The sequence below is a fragment of the Lygodium microphyllum genome, chromosome 14, assembly GCF_053477565.2.
Source record: "Lygodium microphyllum isolate KBCC chromosome 14, Lygodium_microphyllum_v1.1.10, whole genome shotgun sequence".
Classification (NCBI taxonomy): domain Eukaryota; kingdom Viridiplantae; phylum Streptophyta; class Polypodiopsida; order Schizaeales; family Lygodiaceae; genus Lygodium; species Lygodium microphyllum.
In genome coordinates, this window is record NC_141148.1 from 40,085,744 (window position 1) to 40,105,999 (window position 20,256).

At 39.7% G+C, this 20,256-nt stretch overlaps 1 protein-coding gene across 8 annotated transcripts in view; it reads right to left on the reverse strand.

The window, feature by feature from the left end:
• Positions 1–2,166: 2,166 nt before the first annotated feature.
• Positions 2,167–20,256, reverse strand: part of LOC148025521 (dynein regulatory complex subunit 2-like) — a 152,445-nt gene continuing 134,355 nt past the window's right edge. For 3 of the 8 annotated variants that reach the window (XM_087692692.1, XM_087692690.1, XM_087692691.1), the window contains 11 exons: positions 10,915–11,010; positions 10,719–10,808; positions 10,406–10,560; positions 7,190–7,310; positions 6,047–6,142; positions 5,828–5,903; positions 4,604–4,815; positions 3,943–4,086; positions 3,134–3,288; positions 2,970–3,043; positions 2,167–2,878 (listed from right to left, as the gene is read on the reverse strand). In XM_087692692.1, coding sequence (XP_087548818.1) covers positions 3,169–3,288; positions 3,943–4,086; positions 4,604–4,815; positions 5,828–5,903; positions 6,047–6,142; positions 7,190–7,310; positions 10,406–10,560; positions 10,719–10,808; positions 10,915–11,010 — 1,110 coding nt within the window. In that variant the 3' untranslated portion in view covers positions 2,167–2,878; positions 2,970–3,043; positions 3,134–3,168. Of the gene's footprint in view, positions 2,879–2,969; positions 3,044–3,133; positions 4,087–4,603; positions 4,816–5,827; positions 5,904–6,046; positions 6,143–7,189; positions 7,311–10,405; positions 10,561–10,718; positions 10,809–10,914; positions 11,011–20,256 lie in introns of those variants that run through there. The other 5 variants (XM_087692693.1, XM_087692695.1, XM_087692696.1 and 2 more) reach the window with 5 other exon arrangements.

Sequence of the window (20,256 nt, forward strand, 5' to 3'; positions counted from 1 at the left end):
TCATAAAGACATTTGTGCATGTGAGATCTGTGCACAATGTGTATAGCGCTAATTACGCATAAACATCGTAATCGTATGAGTAGCTCAAGGAGGATGGATAAACACACTATAGATAGAGAATGAAAATTTATGTGTTGCAATAGCCCTTGGAGTGTGTGAAGGTGTATCATAAGTAAAGGATGTATATCCCTATGTTTGTGGGGCCAATGGGATGTGTGGAGCCACACCATAAGCATAGAATCAATATCCTTGTACCTAAGTGGCCACACATCTAGGGGAGTGAAAGGAATGCCCAACACATACATCCTAGGATAGAGATATGTGCTTACTTGCAAGCATGCGTAATGTATTTAGCATATGGATGACATTTATAATAACGGTATACCAAGGTGCTAAAGTGCTTCAATGGATAACTAACATGTGAATTCAAAAAAAATATGTACTAGGAATGAAAATAGAGAACCATAATCCTATTATACTTGATAAAAATACAAAATTTAATCCTAAGCTATCAAAGGTTTTAAAAAATAGAGAATGTAAACTATCAATAAAAAGGGGAGGGACAAGAGAAAATTATGATTGATTAACATACACAACATGCTAATATGAAACAAATTGTATTGTATCACATATACACAAGTGTCTTCCTCCGAAGCCTTCTATATACATTGACATACTTATACTAATCATGGTCTTTAGGATAACTTAGATCTGAATTTACCATTGGACGTAGCTATAGGAAGTGGGTTGAGAGAGAAGTCAATGTGTGATATTCATCAAAGATGGATCTTGACCATTGCAACTAATTGGAGTTGAGAGCAAGTAGATAGAAAAAACATGTAAGAGTATATCAAAGTAAAAGGTCCTCCAAGAACCATATTATAACAAGACGATTGATGAAAACTATTTGCTAAGGCTAGATTTATAAGGCAATAACTAAGAATAGTCAGTAAGGAGCTGGGGCAATTGAGGAAGCCATCCAACACAGAAGAGTTATCAATAGTTAGGCACCAAGCAATAGACAAGAAAAAAAATACAAATTAGATTAGGTCATGGAATAATAAAAGATGATGATATCAAAGCTAAAGCAAACATAGCTTGTAGGATCCTCTAATAGATCAAGAAGCAATTGAGGATTACTACAACCATAACTGAGAATGTATGGCAACAAATAGATGATGGGGTTGACAACCATCTATTGATGAATATTGAGTGAGGAAAGTTGAGCTCAATGGATAGGATTGCTAGGTAACTAAGTATATTATCTAATTATAGATTGCTAAACACACCATTTATTTATAGTGGAAGTATGTTTACGAGACATAGAACCTCTTTTTAGTATTAAAGTTCAACTTCTAGGATTGTTTAATGAGCTAATTATGATTTAATGTAGTGTAGCTTTTTTAGTTTAACAAGGCTATCATGGTCTTATATCTTTTGTTTCTTTCAATGAGAGTGAGGCTTGAGTGAGTTCATACTCTATCAGTTTACAACTTCAATGGAAATCTAATAAGTCGATCCACCCACAAGTTTGGATTCTATTACAACATCAAGAATCACCTCACATATGGCTTGTTGTAGAACAAATAGTGGATTTCTACTTATCTTTTACCTAATTTGCCTTGTAGCCTAATAAAGAATCTAAAGAGCCAATTTTTTTTTAAAGACCAAAGGGTTTGCCGTCTCTTCAAAATGGAAAACTAGACTACACACAAATCCAATCCATATTATTTGACAATTGTAGCGATAACCGTAGCTAAGTCTTGTATATATTCTATTCCAAATTTCAGTCCTCTATCTGTGTGTGCACATTCATCTCTTTCACGCAGCTTGTGAATCCACTTCCATGACATTGCACTTTGACACACTCATGCAACATTTTTTGTGAAATGAAAATTCTGAAAAAGTTCTAGGAAATACAAAATTCACATGTACCAATAACTGAGTCCATAAAGGGTCAGCTTCACTCCAATTCTGAGAACCATGGTAACTTGATGGATTCTTGAATTGTCTTGCTAAAGTATACATCACTGGAGAGAAAATTAGCAAGACATTGGAGAGGCATGTGCATCCCTATTGGAGTGTGCCCCTTTATTGGCCTCTTTACCCTAGTTAAGATTTTCTTTAAAAATTGCGAAGAGTTTGTACAATCCTTTGATAGCCAATGGAAATAATGTTTTAAAGAAAATGATATTAAAGATGTTTGTACACAATACATTTAAAGATTGTTCCTCATCCATACAGGAATGGGACAATTCTGTTCACCTTTTTGGGATCATGATTCCCTGGTCTATGCCTTATTTTTACTTTATACTGCATCAGCCAATTGTTCACAAATACATTTTTAGTAGCAGATACAAAAGCCTTAACTCAATTTTGGAGGGATTTTGGGACCAAATTACATGTATTTGCCATGCTTGTAACTAAAAGATTGATAAAGTTCAAGGTTTGAAACCTTCTTCAAATTTTGAGTTTTTTTTTTTGGGAAAGGCTTGCAATTAAATTTACACTGCATTAGTCACAGTGTGCCTTTTTCTTGCCTAGCACATTGTCTGTTATGTCAGTTACTTTGTTCACTGATTCTGAAATTTGATGTACAATGATGAGGCAATTACATTCACTGCAATTAGGTTTACTTGTTGTATGACTGATTATTATTCTGAGTTTTTAACAGTTCTTGTTCTGAAAACAGCCATTCAATCTCCAAGAAGTACGGTCTGTGATGTTTAAACAGATCCATTAGAATGCCAAATTGTGACAATGCTTTTGCACCAGGCTTCCACAACAGTATGCATCCTTTGTTTCTGGTATCTTTCAGATTTGAAAAGATGAATTCTCATCCACCAGTCATTAAATTCCTTGTTTTCCATAGTTTGAGCTGCATGTAATCAAAAGTGACAACATTCTTGTTTACAGTCTGCCTGGTAAGAGCCTAGTCTGAGAGAGAAAATTGAAGATTCTCTCTTTACCTGCTTAGAATGGTGAACAGACATGGACTGTATTTATGCTGCAACTGTTATGCACTTCCCTTGAAGATCTTTCACTGAAGGTTTTTCCATATTCTTTAGCATATCAATCATTGAGAAATTGGATTTCACATTATTGTGCACAAGAATGGAGATTCTCCCATTACCTGTTTTGGATGGTGAAGAGCATGTTGGACTTTGTTTATGCTGCAGCTACTCCACATTTCTCTTCAAGGTCTTGCACTGAATTTTTCATATTCCTTAGTATGTCATTCATACTGTGTGCCATGGGAGATTTCTTCAAAGGGCAAGTTGTATCATTCTGGAAAAAATACAAGTTACTCAAAACTTCCCCTCACTCTTTTTAGTAAAGCAGAAACTCACTGTAACTGCTAACTGAATGCAGCCACTCTGAAACTTGGTCTTTTTAGATTGAAAAACTATAAGTAAAGACTTTGGCTTGATAGGACTTTGGATACACCTGTGTCTTTGCACTGCCCCAAAAGATTTGGGGTTATGACTACAGCATGTGTAAATGCAAGACATCAACGTTGTTTGCAAATTACCATAAAGCGCAAAACTGTTCATTTGGTTGATGAAGCCCTCTAGTTAAGTCAATCTTGGTAGCTGGCATATTGAGAGCTTAATGCAAGTCTAAAGGTGCAAATATGACTAGCATCCATGATGTTGCATGTTGCAACCACGGAGCCTGATAACAGAGAGAGAGAAGAGAATTGCCACATTATAGGCCTGGAAATACTGACACTGCAGGGACTAGCCGCCTTGTAACTCCAGGCTGTGACGTTTGTGAATGTTAAGCTTTTGTCATCGAAGTAATAACTGTGTTAGGTTCTAATTCATAAATATCTTATTATTAAGGGTCTAAGCTACTCGCAGTTAATCATAGCGCATCTATGAGTTGGACTGTGATGTGTAGGTTGGATTAAGAAACATATTGAGGTGGGCAGGGAAAGACCAGAAGACACTTCATTTTTTTCACAGTCTCATTGTCAGATCCAGTACATCCATCTAGAAGACGTCTTAGTGAAATCCGCATGCTGTTGACTTCAGAGCAAAGGTCCCTCTTTTGATTGTCCAGTGCAATTTTGTCCAACATAACCTGCACACACATCAGAAAAGCTGTGAGTTAATAGTGAAATCACCAAACTGGCCTTACATATTTGTGAACAGCACAAAATGACCCCTGTGCTTATTAAATTTTACCTGTTTTGGAGAACTCATGTATGATTTAGATGCACAACCAAAGCATATTTAATCTTTGTCAAAATTGTAGGATTCATCATATTAGTTCCAGCAAGTGACACAGTAGACCAAGTTCTAAATTTTTCTCATTATCTTTTCAATATCCCCCATGTGCATTATATAGGTCAGTCAAAACGCAAAGGGATTTGACAGAGGGTTTAAACAGAGAACTCGGTAATGTCAGAGATCAGGATAAGAACTCCACAAATACAGAGTCGACTTTGAAAATGTAGTATAGGTGTAGGAAACTTTTATATAAGAGTAGAGTCAGTCTAGTAATCTCTAGGAAAAAGTTGAGCATGTCAACAAAGACAATTTAGTTGTATGCTCAATATCAATCATTCATGAAAAGGTGATGAAAGCTGCAGATTCACCTTATTGTACTTCTGGTGAAATCTTGACAGGTACTCAAATTCCTCTACTTCTTTTCCACACTCATCTGTAGCAAATGGCAAAGTCACAATGTCTTGTGATCCATGATCATCTTCATTTGGTGACCCTTTGTTTGACTTGTCTTCAGATGGAGTGCTTTGAGGCTTGCTGGACTCTTGTTTAGGTTTTAAAGGAGATGCAAGGTTATCCTGTCCTGCCATTTCTCATGAACCAAGATTACCATCAGGAGGTTATACTACATTAAGTCTAGATCATAAGTGGTGATCTCTTGAAAAAGACCAGAATAGGAGGGGAGTTTATCAGAACAATGAGTTGTAGAACATCACATGAAAGAAATGCATGAGAAGAACAAACAGAAAGATTGTGAAGTTAATTGCAGGAATCCGGTAAAGACTTCAATGGAAAAAATAACTATCACCCATAGCAGGATGGGCTTGGCAAGTTGGCATATAGAGCCCTAGTCCCTTTCCAGCTGCTGGCTTCCTATCAACAATGTAAATTTCTAAATTACACAGCCACAACCTGTGCGACTACCGTTGCATTTCTCCTGCTAAATTCTCTCCCCAGTCCTTGTCCCTACAGTCTGCAGTAGTGTTTCCTCACATGGTACCATTGTATCAGAGCATGGTGCTCTGGACTCCTGAAATTTCTGCGAGCACTTGCCACTACCTGATAAAAGGACTCCTGAGACCCACTTGGTGTTAATGCTTGGATAATGCTATCAAATAGTTGTTTTGGAGTAGCAAAACTGCTCATAGAGTTTCCTACCATCAGTTATGGAAATTTTGCAGGTGAGAATTCTAATATGCATGTAAGTTCATAGTCTATTTATGCAGGGGTATTGCTTCTCTAGGTCATGTCTCTGCAATTGCTAGACATTAGGCATCATCTAAAAGAGGAATTGAGGCCTGCATTAAGCCAACCACACAAGATAATATATTAACCTGTCCTAAATAACTTTTATAGATTTAAACCATCTGAAAGATTAACGAATTGGACTAGAAAATGTTTTTAACCATCTCTAAACGGAATATCCAACTTCACCCTACAAAATAACTCATTCTCTAGGATCTAAGTGTGTCAAATTCAGAAATGGCTGTAGAGTGGCAGCAGGAGCCAAAAAAACCAAAGTATACAAGGCATTGAAGATACAAAACAGTTGGGCCCATTTTTGTCAACCCTGTGAAAAGACTTTACAAAATTACCTCTTACATTACTGCACAATGTGTAGGAACAATGTAGCGGGTTAAAAGGAAAAATGTTTTCTTGTTCCATCTCCAGCTGCAAAATAAGTTGTTTTGGTCAATGGTAAACAGTAAATCAATTCTTTTACATAATGTGGTGAATTAAATCTTTATAAAGTCTTACACTTTATTAATTACATTTTTATAGAGTTCCTTTGCTCTAACATAGAGGTATCCAACCTTCTTGTTGAGTCTTGCAAGCTTGAGAATATGCTCAGCCATCTGTAACTTTGAGTTGAGTCCTGATCTAACTTCTTCACTTATTTTTGAGATAGCCTAGAGCATTGTCAATACATTACAACAAAAGGCAAAGGGTTGGCAATACATCACATATACCCAAAAAACACACACACACACACACGACTCTCAAAAGCCGGTATTTGCTGCATTATGACAACAAAAATGGGGCATCCAAACTTGCAAAGATGTTCTTACAATTGAAGAGCTTTATCTTATGACCTTTTACATGCTTTTTTCTACTAGTGAACCCCCTAAAAGAATAATATTGATCAAATTGTCTGCAACTGCTCTGATAGAAGTGCCTTTTGCTGCTCAAGGGCACAAACCATCTCAATCTCCAGCCAATCCCAGCTGCTATACTATTTGTATAGTTTCCCATCTCAAACTCTTCCCTATCCATCACTTTTCTATACAGTAGTGAGGATAAGAGCCACAAAACATCTTGAGATTTTGATAGACAAGTTGCCTCTTAAATCCTCATATCCCAATAGTGGCCATGAAAGATCAGACCCAGCAATTTTTGCCTCAAGTGAGTATCATTGTTTCATCCACAGAGGAGAAATCATTTTACAAGCAGTGTACATGGCAATCACATATGCAGTATTACTTAGTCTCTATGTGATGGCCACATCTGCAACAGCCAGAGAAATGCGACCACATGCTAGCCAGCTGCCAGTAATAACACAATAGGCAACCAGCAAGACAAACAGGATTCTTTTATTGGCTCTGAAACTTTTATCCATATGACTAGTCAGGATCATCATGGGTGTAAAAAGGATTCTCCAGTCCATATACGAGTTCTGATATAGGGTGTGAGGCTTGATTTGCTCCTTTTCATTTTCTGATTCTGGTATTTGAGTACTCATATAGATTATTATTACTACATTGTGTGGTTTGATTTTACACTTGTCATAAACAGCAGTGGTATCAGATCTTGGCTTGGAACTACAACCATAAAGTAATAATGCTTTTCATTAGTGTTTTGAATTTTCTTTCATAGATTTTGAATGGTTGAAACAACTTAAGAATCTTAGACTTAGTTCCGCATATTGCCTGAATGTGTCCAGAAATTATTATAATTACCTTTAGTTCTCCATGCTTTTCATTGCGTAGCTTAGAAATTTTTCTTTTGAGATCTTGATAATGTTTGTTCATCTCATCCTTTTGATCTCTCATAGCCTTGTTTCTGGCCTCCCACTCACGACTGAAATAACACAGGAGTCCATTATCAAACCATGAAAATTGCCAACCAAAGGTCTTTTAATTAAATATCTGCTCACATGTTATAGGAATACCATTTGGAAACTGATATTTGCTTGATGAAATTTGTAGCCAGAAGCTCGATCCATTATGATTAATTTCTTGACTTTGTAGGATGGTCTTTGTGTGTGTCTATGTGTCCATAGGGGACTAGCTACAGGCACTTGGCTCCCAAGCAGTTATCTTCTACTATGTTTTTCCAGATGTTAGATACATGACCCTTGGGAATTCCCCCTGGTTCAAGAAATATGAGAGAGGAGTGGCATATGGCCATAGATTTAAAGACATTGAAGTGCATGTATAACATGTCAAGAGGTTCTACTTCTAAGAGTCCTTGCATTTACTATATGGCCATGGCCAAGGAGTGCAATGCTGCTAATGGGAACAAGGCACTTGATAGATATACCAAAGATCCAAACTTTAAAGTTGTTCTAGATATCTCTTTATCAAATGTCCACATGTGCACATTGCATGATTTGTGTAGAATAGAAGAGAAATTTGTGCATCTCTACATTTGATTTGCATGGAAACTACAATCCCAAAAGGCCAAGGATGGTGTTGTCAAGGCTATTGAGAAGATTCAACCAGGCATTGGTCTCCAAAAGGGCAATGTTATGACTGAAGTAGATCCTCAAAGATCCAAAAATGGGATAGGAAACCCTCAATAGGTGGAGTTAAGGCCATAAGGTTTTTGGCCTTCCATGGCAAGCCCAAAAAAAGGAACTCCGCATGATAGGTTCTTCACATTCATTACAACCAATGGGAAACCCTACATAACGTAGTCAAAGACCACAGCGATGATAGAAGATCAAGAGCAGGAAGGCCAAACTGTAGGCGGCATTGGACACAATGTTCATGTATTGTGATAAAACACCTTGGTCCAAGGAGGATCTCCCATGCTTGAAGATGAGGATGCCCCTCTCAAGTTTGGATCCAGAGATGATCATCACACGAGAAGCAGTTACATGGTTGTCTAGGTCAGCAGGCCAGCCTTGGGTTCTGCAGACCATCCTGGAAGCATAACTATCAAGGTCTGAGATACAGCCACTCTGTACTTTTTGACAGATAAACTGGCAGGAAAGTCACAGCTGGGAGATCATCTCATCAGCACAGTAGTGGCAAAGAAGGAATCCTCACATCCCAATACTGGCGTGATGATCCATCAACAGCAGGGTGGGAAAGAAGCAGCTAGTGACAGGAGATGAGAAGGGTGGCGTGTGAAGTCAAGGATGCAGCTAAGTGGCAGCAGAAGGAATGCAAGCCAGCACCGCCCAGTTGGTAAACAGCTGGGTGGTGTGAGGAGGAGGCAGGGCTGCACCGTCAGGGTGGGACAGCAGGGTGGTGGGAGAATATAGGCAGGGCAGGCTGAAGAGTACAGCAGCTTAATTAGATGTAAATTACAACCATTGATATCTTGTTAACTTTAGACTGTACGAATGCATGGCTAGTTGTAGCTGGAAGCGTTGCAGGGCAGTCATATGTTGACAGGTTAGATGAGTTTCACATTGATTCCACATTTCATGGTAATTACTTTAGGCTTTGAGGCAAAGTGAGCAGTTTAGAAGGATACTACTGCATATAAAGCTACATTTGTAAGTGGGCAGCTACTACTAATCCACAAGGGGATTCTCGTTCTCACGCTTAGGAAAATTTTCTTTTTAGAGAATGATGACTTTGTTTCACGAAAACATGCCAAATCAGAGGATAAGCTGATTCCTGGGGCTAAGTTAGGCCACTGACATGTTACATTTCTACTCTATCAACCTATGGAGAGAGGTCCCAATGGAAAGAGGTCCCACAATCATGCTATATTTACAATGAAGATGTTAGGTCAAAATGAGAATAGATGATAACCATCCCTTGTGTTAGATGTGGGGAGAATGAGGAGACATAGAGGCATTTCATATGGGATTGCTGCACTGCAAACTCTATGATTGCTATGTGGTGGATGGTTGCTTGGGTCACAGACAGAGGCCTAGCTTGTGGATATTAGGATGTACAAGGATGTCATGCCTATCTTGTTTTTGGGCAGCTTGCAAGTAGGACTACCATGCTGGATTTCTCACTGCCAGTGTGGACTCAAGGACATTGTTATAGATGGGAGGTAAAGGCTAGCATTAGTGCTCGGTACATATGGACAGCCAGATGTAGCCAGACTACTGATTTTTTGGACATATCTACTGCAAAGACTCTCTCCAGGATCTGGACAGAGATTATGCATACTCTTCGTAAGAGATGGGAGAGAACATAAGGCAATTCAGAGACTATGAAAAGGAGGAAGGATGCTTTTCTCAGAACATGGGATTAGTGCTCGGTACATATGGACAGCCAGATGTAGCCAGATTACTGATTTTTTGGACATATCTACTGCAAAGACTCTCTCCAGGATGTGGACAGAGATCATGCATTCTCTTCGTAAGAGATGGGAGAGAACATAAGGCAATTCAGAGACTATGAAGGAGGAAGGATGCTTTTCTCAGGACATGGGGTTCCTGCACTTTATTTTTCCCAAACCCACATGATCCGGCATGATTTGGAAGTCCCTTAGAAGGCTTCTTTGTTTTTTGAATTTTGCCTTAGGATATTTTGTTCCGACGGGTCTTATTAACAGAATTTTCTCCCTTCTCTGAAAACAAAAGAGAACAGATGATAACTGATTCTATCGATTTGTCAATGAGGTCTGGCAATCATGCACTGTTCATGGTGTCAGCTTCAAAACCACAAAGTCTTGAGCAATGATAAGACAATTTCTCAGACATATGTACATGTATCATAACCATGCAGGATTGGAGGACTGAATCTGTAGAATCAATGGAAGCGACTCCAATTTAGTAGGCTCAGAATTTCAGTACCATACCAGTAATGAAACTAGATTCACACTCTTGGCACATCTAAAACAGCTATGCATGTCAACACAAGAAAATCATCATCACCATTTTTCATCAGAATGTAGAACAATGGAATCACTGCAGTTCTATCTCCATGATGGAAATTCAAGGTATACAGTATTTAAAACTAATCCGGAAAACTTTTCAGTACCTGTCTGTTGCAATTTTGGCTCGCCTATATGCAATGCTCTCATGAAGATGGAGAAGTTTTCTCATCCGTTGTTCTATTAAATGAGCAGTCACCTTGTCTTTCTCCATCATTCTTTTAAAGGTTTGGGTCTTAGTTTCAGTGCTCTCTAAATATGCCTGACAGCATTTTCATAATGCCAAAAACGTCTGATCTTAGTTCAGTAACTTGGAAATCCACCCTCTCATACATCCTCAAGATGAAGGAGAGAGTCTCTGAACAAAAGTCTTCTGAAAGATTGACTTTACTGTTATGAATGAACAATATAGGAACTTACCTGATGTGTTGCCTCAATTTTCTGCTCTAGATCTTCAACTGATCTTTCAAGAGAGATTTTCAAAACATTATACTCTTCTGTGTTCTTGTTCTGGAAAACAAATAAGAAACAATGGCAAGACAGTTTTCTTCCTGTTATGGTTGACTTGTACTCTAGTAAAAGCAGTTAGAGATTGATGTTGTGTCTTACTAAGAACCTTGATCTCCTCGCGTGAAGCTTCAAATTCTTGACGCAAGTCACTTTCTGCTTCTTTACAGTCATTTTCCATTGCATGGATCATATCATTAAGTTCCTACAATAGACATGGTACATGTTGTTTAGTGGCTAATATTTGCTAATTGGCTCCCCTTTTCAAATAATTAAAATTTGGGCTTTTAACTGAAATTAGCAATTAAAATTGATTGATAATATCACTTTCTGCTTCTTTACACTCATTTTCCATTACATGGTTCGAATCACAATTTTACTGGGCCCCAACAATATTTTTCAAAACAGAAGATTTGTGACAGTTCAAAAAATCTGGAAAATACATGTAGGATTCACCATATTCTACGAGTATTCAATATCTACAATACATGCTAGGTTGTATTCCAAATAATAGGTGGATTATTTACTACATCTCATCTAGACTCTCGATTCGGTAAGAAACTTAGAAAGATGTTATAATCATACTACATGTCAGGTCTTCATTAGGGTTCTTCAGAACTGAAATAAGAGAGTATTCATTGTATTAGCAACAATGAAAGTCCTTCTGTCTCTCAAAAGAAAGATCCTTCAGCTGGTTAAAAAAGCCAAACTTCTAAAATGACACTTTTGTGAGGGTACAAAAAGTGAAAAGAAAAGACACGTACTCTTACATCATTATCATCTTTTGCATACAGATCTAAGAAGAGCAAGCCCAAAATCCCTTTGCCAAATCACTTGCACTTGGGGTGATCTTAAATGCCATGTCTCTAAACTCTCTAGGTGATTCTCACATTTAAAGCAATCAAGACAGAGCGAGCCAATGCACAACCAATTCCTATGGGCCATCAACCTTACAAACGTCACCTTTCAAGACATGATGCTACAATCTCTCAAAGAGCTTTGAGGATATTCCCTGTGCTTTTGTCCACTACAAAAAGGTGCACAAGTGAATCTGATCAAAGCATCTATCAAAACTACTTATATGTCCCCATAAAAGTCTATAGGGAGACCTTCATTCCCAAGCTAAAAGTAAACAAGTTTCATGATGCAATATAAACATACCAAATAGGTACCTATATACCACCTTGTGTTTTGGTGTCCACAATCCTTTTTTATGCGGAGGAAATAGAAATCACGAGAGATGGTTTTATTAGCACATGGGACTCGGGCACCTTCCACTTTGATTACATCTCTACTATTAATTAAGAGGAGGTCGGGGGCTGCCACGACTTTATCGCGGGGGTGCCACGCGTCCGGCACCCCCTCGCCGCGGAAAGGGCGCCGTCCTAACAGTCTCCCGACTCCCGAGTCGACCTACGCCCCCGCCTCCTCGAGCTGCGTCCTGACATTCTTCTTCTTCTTCTTCTCCTCCTTCGGCACTTCGACGTTTTGTCGAGTGGCCATGCCTGACAAGAGCACACTGGCCGCGCTGTTGGCATTCAAGGGGGGGATAACGGCGGATCCCACAGGGTTCCTACAGGGATGGAACGCGTCATCGCCAGAGGAGGAGAGCAGTAGCTACTGTGGGTGGCCGGGGGTGACATGCGCGGAGAGGACCTGAACACGAAGCAATTGCGGGGGATGGTGGCGCCGGAGCTGCCTTCTTGACCTTCCTTAACCTCTCCAACAACAGCCTCTCGGGGGGCATCCTGCCGGCCGTGGGAGACCTTCGGGCCCTCACCCACCTCAACCTCAGCCTCAACAACCTCTCCGCGCGGATCCCCCCGTCCCTCGCCAACTGCTCACGCCTCCAGTACCTCGACCTCAGCAAGAACCTCCTGTCGGACCCAGCGGGCTTCCCGTCCTACCTCCCCACCTCCTGCCCCTCCCTCACCCCCTCTGTGTTCTGGGTAAAGCAACAATAAAATCCATGGAGATACTCTCCCATTTTCCCGAAGGAATCTCTAGTGGATGGATAAGTCCTCCCATTTTCAATCTTTCAGCTTGATTAACCTGGCATTTATTACATTTGACCACATTGTCAAGGACGTACTTATTCATTCCAGGCCAATAGAACTGTCTTTTAATAAGACTATAAGTCTAATTAACTCCTGGATGTCCCACGCTAGGGATATCATGACACTCAAAGAGAATCTGGCGCCTTATTTCTGTATCTTTCGGGACACATACCCTACCCTTGTAGAGTAAATAACCATTATCAATGGTAAAATTCTTCCACTTGAATCCGGTTTGAGCAACCCCTAATGCTCCATTTCCTTGTTGAACATCCTCAGATATTCCTTCCTCAGTAGAAGCACTTTCATTTGGATCCCCATTTTTTATTGCTTCCCATATGTTGGAATATGCCGGATCAACCTGGCATTTCCCTTTTAAAGATTCAAGCAAGTTGGAAGTGAACTGAGTAAAACTCAATTCATTAATGATGGGCATTCTGCTGAGTGCATCAGCTACTATATTATAATTTCCTTTTCTATATCTTATCTCATAGTCGAACTCTTCGAGGAGTTCGGCCCATCTGGCTTTACGCCCGTGTAAATCCGATTGATCATTAAGCCACTTAATGCTTTCATGATCCGATAAAATCAAAAGTTTGGCACTATACAGATAGTGCCTCCATTTCTTCATTGCATGTACTATTGCATATAGCTCCCTCTCATAAACAGAATAATTCTGTTTTGCACGGTCTAATTTCTTGCTGTCAAAAGCAACTAGTCGACCTTATTGTAATAAGACTACGCCTATCGCCTTATCACTGGTATCAGCTTCAACCACAAATGGTTTATTGGGATCCACAATTAAAAGTACTGGAGCTGTAGCAATAGCTACCTTAAGTTTTTGAAAACTTTCATTTTGGTCTATTCCCCAATTAAAACTCTTTCCTTTCCCTTTAAGTTGGTCTATCATTGGAACAGCTATTTTAGCCTAATCTCGAATGAATCTACGATAAAATCCAGATAAACCTAGGAAGATCTGCAGCTCTTCCAAGCTCCTTGGAGATGGCCATTCAATAATTGCCCTTACTTTTTCTGGATCCATGTTGATTCCCTCTTTAGAGATAATATGCCCCAAATATTTGACCTCTTGTGCAAAGAATTCGCATTTAGTTTTCTTCGCATAAAGGGAATGTGTTCTTAACAATTGGAATACTAATTGTAACTGTTCCAAATGTTCTTCTGTTGATTTACTAAAGATCAAGATATCATCCAAGAAAACTACTACAAAATGTCCTAGATAGGGCCGTAACACATTATTCATCAGCTTCATAAAGGTAGCTGGTGCATTAGTGAGGCCAAAAGGCATCACCAAAAAATCATAATGCCCGTATCTAGTACGAAATGCTGTCTTAGGAACATCTTGTGCCTTAATTCTTACTTGGTGATAGCCTGATCTTAAATCTATCTTTGTGAAGAATTTTTCCCCTTGTAATTGATCAAAAAGATCTTCCATTTTGGGCATAGGAAATTTATTCTTCACCGTTATTTTATTAAGTGCTGTATAGTCAAACACAAAGTCGCATAGAACCATCTTTTTTCTTTACAAATAAAATTGGTGAAGCCCAAGGTGAATTACTGGGTTGTATAAACCCTTTATCAAGGTACTCCTTAATTTGTCTTTCAACTTCTTGATGCTGTGTTTCACCTAACTTATATGGTGGTTTAGAAATAGGGTGTGTATCCTTATTTGTGTCAATTGGGTGATTTATATCACCCCTATCTGGTGGAAGGCCACTAGGTAAATCAGAAGGAAACACATCTTTAAATTCATCTAACAAACTGCTTAATTCATTATTTACATTCAACTCACAATCATAAGAAAATTGTTGCTTTATATTACAGAAAGTAAAAGTGTTTTGTACACGAAGAGACCATAACATATATACCTCACAAACTTCCTTCTTTATCAACTTCTGAACTTCAGTAGAACACAGCAAAGGATTATCAGATACTTCATGTTCTCCTTGAATAACAAAAGTCTTACCATCCCTTTCAAATTCCAGTGTATTATCATGATAGCTACGTTTTAAGGATGGTTCCAATCCCCATAGCCGCTCCCTCCCTAGAGCAATATCAGCTCTTTCCATGTTCATAATTTGGAAATCAAGTTTATCTTTATATCCTTCAATCTCAATTTTCAAATTGGATACCATTGTATCCCATATTTTATTGTCTTGGCCTTGCATCATACAAACAACATATTGATGTCCACTCTTTTGTTGGGGAAGTTTTAATTTTTTGACAAGTGCATAATTTATAAAATTATGTGTAGCAGAGTCATCAATCATGACTCTAACTCTCTTTCCAGCTATCAATCCATGCACTCTAACTAAATCATGTGGCCCAAAGGTAGGCTGCCACATAGAAGTTGACATACAACACTTGTGTTGTACATCCATGTGCAAAACCTCCAAAGATTTATACCTTTCATGCCCCTTTAATTCTAAGGTCTGCACTACATGGATTTGTTTTTCTTTTCCCTTGCCCTTGTCCTTATCCTTTCCTTTGTCTTCCCCCTTTTTCTTTTGAGGGCAATTCCAAGCAGCATGGTTAGGGGATAGACAATTGAAACACAACTTTTCTTTTTTGGCCTTATCAAAGTCATCAGGACTTAACTTTGGCCTCACATATTGTTTCTTTTCAAAAGGTTGGTTTTTACCCTTAAGAAATGGCATTTTCCTTTTAAATTTGCCCACAAATTTTCAGGTTTCCAATTCCTTAGACTTGGGCTCCGTATCAGTGAGACTAGTGAGTGTACCTGGACGCATACTATCTTCATTAATTAATGCAAATTTAATTGCCTCTTCCAGCGTCTTAGGTGAACTCCTTTTTACTTCCTTTTCACAGGCTTTATCTAGTCCCCTAATGAATCCTCTTGTCTTTTGAAATTCATCTATTCCTTCCAATTTGAGGATTATCTCACGATATTCCTCCAGATATGTCAGCAGGAGTCTTCCCTTTTGTCTGACATAATCCTAATCTTCCCAATTTCTTTCCATTTCATTTTCAGGAAGGAATTCTTTTAAGAAGGCGGATTCAAATTGAGCCCAAGTTTCAGGTATTTTATTTGCCTCCTTTAAAGTTCGCCACCATTTATATGCTTTGGGCCCCAAAGTTAAACTAGCCTCCAGTGCTTGGAGATGTGGTTGAGTATTTTTAAGTTTATGTAAATCTTCCCATTTTTGGAGGAAATTAAAGATTGTATCTTTATTTCTATCTTTTTCCTCCCCGTGAAACTGAGGGGGTTTCATATCTTTAAGAACTGGATTGTCCCTCAACTTGTGGTGGGGTTCCTTAGGATCTCGCATAGTCACATCTAAATCTTTCGATGAAGATGGGACATCCGAGGTTTCTATCTTATTTTTATCTCTTTCTAACAATAAAGTTAATTGAGATTTTATTTCAGTGAGTGTTTGAGTTAAAAATTCCATTTGAACCCCCTGAGCCTGTACACGAGCAGTAAGATCATCAAATTGTTCTCGTGTAGCAAAAAATTCTTCCCATTGTTCTTCTTACATCTCTGGTTCATGGGGATCTATCATAGGGTGGTCCCCAGAACTAGAACCTTCCATTACTCCCTCTTTTCCTTTTTCTGCCATTAATACACTGGAATTGGAAAGCAAAGATAAGAAATTTGCATACAAAAGTAAAGTACTTCCCTGGTTTTAATGACAGGGCAGCTCCTACGAGATTTATTAGTAAGCCCGAAGAGTGAGCAACAATCCTTATCTTCCGAACTAAGCCGATCACGCAGGAAATGGAGCTTATTTGCAGAGACAACTAGTATTTAGTCCCCTTCTTAATGATCACGCAGGCCATCAATGCACCTTTGCTGAACTTGTTCTCTGCTCAGTCTGTACTTGTTATGCAAGTGCAGTCGGGGCTGGCGAGAGAAATACCAGACAAATAAAGATAGCGTGCAGTCGGCTGGTCACGAAGGGACCAGAAAATAGCATCAGTCTCACGGAATTTACGATTCAGGATACGGCGCACGATTTAGGATTCGGCGCACGATTTAGGATATGGCGTTAGACATAAAAGATAGCTTCCCCCCCCTCCCCCCCCGCCAGATGATAAGTGACGTGAGTGGCGTGGCGAAAATAAACGTCACGTCACTTGTATGACGTGTCACCAGGGCGCAGGAGACAAACGGCTTCACCGGTCAACGAAACGAGACCCATCGGCTCTGTCTTCTCGACGAACAGCTTCACGAGTCGACGAAACGACACCCGTTGGCTCTGATACCAATGTCAGACAGCTCTGAAAAAGACGATGAAAGCTCGAGGAAAGCAGTCGGATACCAAAAAAAATGAGCACGAGTCTTCGTTTCACCTCCCAGCCTTGCCTAGTTCCTTGCTGGCCAGACTCATCGTGATCCGATTGCCAGCCGTCAAACCTTGGTGAGTCCTACTATTCTTGGACTCTCTTTGGTTCTAGGCTCCCCTAAACCCCGGACGGTCATCCTCGTGCATGTTTCCCTTAATTTACCTTATAATGTAACACCTATACAGGGGAATAGTAGTCAATCAAGCTTTGTATAGGTTGTCCTTCTACATGTGATTCCCTAGGCTTAGTGGTGAACCCTTGTATGTGCGATATCATGAGGGTGTATTCCTGAGATCTGCCTCAATGTTGTATCTTTCAATATCATGAATACAAAGATTCCTTATTGATATATCTTGTGTGCCTTTCCGTTATGCCATTTTTGTGCCTCATGACAAGTTATGACTTAATCAAAACAACTCTAGCGCAGAGCATACTAGCTCAAAAGGTGAGCAAGCACACGAAGGTAGACAAGATCCTACTACGACATGATGCACAATGCAACACAACGACCCCAACACGACACGACATGACCCCCCCCCCCCCCCCCCCCAAGGTGTGATACCTGTTGAAAACTGAAAGACAACTTGATGTGCCAACAAAGTTGAGAGGGAGTTGTGATAGGGACGTGCGACATACCATCCAAATGATGACATGGAGAGACTTGAAGCTATGGAAAGACGTTTTCTTTGAAGACGAGGATGAGCTATGTCACTAGCTCAAGATCACATACAAAAAGGAGCTGCGGCTCCAATTAATCGAGCAAATAAGGAAGACAATCAAAGCATTAATCCAAACCTCTATGGTGTCCCCAATTGCAGGTGAAGATAGCATTGGGCAAGAATCCAGACCTCGACAAGCATTGGAGAAATCATGTTGAGGTGGGGCTGGGAGATTGCCTTTGAATTTGAAGAAGCCAAAGAGTGTCGAATCATACTTAAAGCAAATGAAATCTGAAAGAGTTCAAGTATGACATCCATTGTTGTTAAACTATTGGAGAGTTGTTTTCTAGGCTTTTAGTAGATTCCTAATCGCTTGCTATCAATGCCACCTACTGCAGGTGGCATGCAACGTGTTGGGGCTTTTTAGAGCTCATTTTTGTAAACATACACAAAGAAGGGGACGCCATATTAAATTGCAATACGGGCATAGTGACCTTGCATCAATAGCACTAGATTCTTGAAGACAACTCGCATGCTTGTATCGCTGTGATGAAGAGAGGAGATTTTTAAGAGCGAAGGTAACAATGCCATATCCAATGAAGCTCAAACACTAGCTATGAGTGCCAGGAAGTTGCCCAATGATCATCCAAGTCTATTAAGAGTAACAAAAATGAGTAGTAGGCTGCCAAAAGGAGTGAGTTGTGCAGTCCAGCCTGCTTGAAATAATGGCGCAAACAGTCTGAATTGTTGCTGATGGCCTATTAGTTATGCTAAGCACTATGATGGTGATAAGAATGCTCAATACACTCCAAAGAAGCCGTGGGACAAGCCTTAAGAAGCCAAGAGTTCAAGAATGGAGTGAAGCCAACCAAAGAAGAACAAAAGAGCCACGAGAAGCCAAAAGAGAGTCAAGAGAAGAAGAAGCATGTGACAAAAGAAAAAGAGTTCTAGTCAAACAGCAAAGAAGAATACCGCCAACCGGGAGCCGACTGCTACTACCCCGAAGGCTACTACAAAGAAGGAGGCTCCCCTGAAGATTAATACCCTGAAGACTGCTACCTTGATGAAGGTGGATACTACTACCACCCAAAAAAAGAATACCTTTACACCGACTATCCCCCTAAAGGAGAAGAGTACTACCCCTTCCCTGAAAAATGCCAACTCGAGGGAGTTCAAGAAGAAGAAAAAGAGATAGAATACTATGCGAAAGGAAAAGGATGAAAGGAAGATGTGAGTTCAAAGATAGAAATTATTATGGAGTTAGGATACAAGAAAGAAGAGTAAGATAGGTGGACATGTGAGAAGCATGAGCCCTTGGACCCAAAGGTTGCAACCCCATTGGAGGATGAACCAGTCGTAGAAGAGATAGTGTGAGGAGGAGGAGATGCTCGATACCAATCAAGAAACACCTCTGCCCATTGAGATTGAGATTGAGACCAGATTGGTGCCCTCCTTTGAGGCCTGGGATGTCTTTGAAGAAGATGATGATGTAGATGAGGAGATAGACTTAGAAGATGAGACTGGATGGGTGAAAGCACCTTGGGTAGGGCATCCGCTGCATGGAGCCAACACTTCAACCTTAGAAAAGGAGTTAGGAAAGGAAGAAGAGAAAAGAGAACATTTAGAGAAATAAGAGGAATGCATAGAAGAAAAGAAGGGAGAGGATAAGCTCAATCTTGATCTTGGAACACCTCGCCCCTAACAAGAAGAGGAACAAGAGAGGAATAGAACACCTCGACCTTGACAATCCGAACCCCAACAACCAACCAACCCAACAAAGTTCAATGATGATAGGTTAGAAACATAGCTAAAAGAGAGGATCCTGAGGATATGAGAAGAGATAGAAGAAGATGATAGGAAAGAAAAAGAAAAGGACTTATTAGATGGAGCCATAGAAAAGATAAAGGAAAAGATGAGACAAGAAAAAAGAGATGAGCAAGTACATTTAGTTGGGAAGAAAATGGAAGAGAAAGAAAAAATAGAGGAAGTAGAAGAAAACAAGAAGAAAAAGGTAAGGAAGAAGAATGAGCAATTAAAAAGAGGTGGAGGACCAACTTAGAAGAGAGTGTGGAGAACTAGAAAGCCAAAAGAAGTTGAGTTAGAAGTTGCGCAAGACAAGATAGATCTAGGCATCAAGGCCAAAGAAGAAAAGATAGAAGATGAGTTAGACTTAGGCAAGAAAGATAAGGAAGAAAAGGGGCAAAAAATAGATCTAGGTGAAGAAGGCCGAAAAGAAGAAGGCAAGATAGAGAAAGAAGAAAAACAGAATGAGAAGCAATAGAAGGCGAAACCAAACGCTAAGAAACGGAGGCAGGCTGCTTGAACCAAGATGAGAGATGAGAATAAAGATGCCTCAAAAACCCCCCAAGCTAAACTTGGGGCTAAGAAGCAACCCCTACTTTCGGTCCAAGG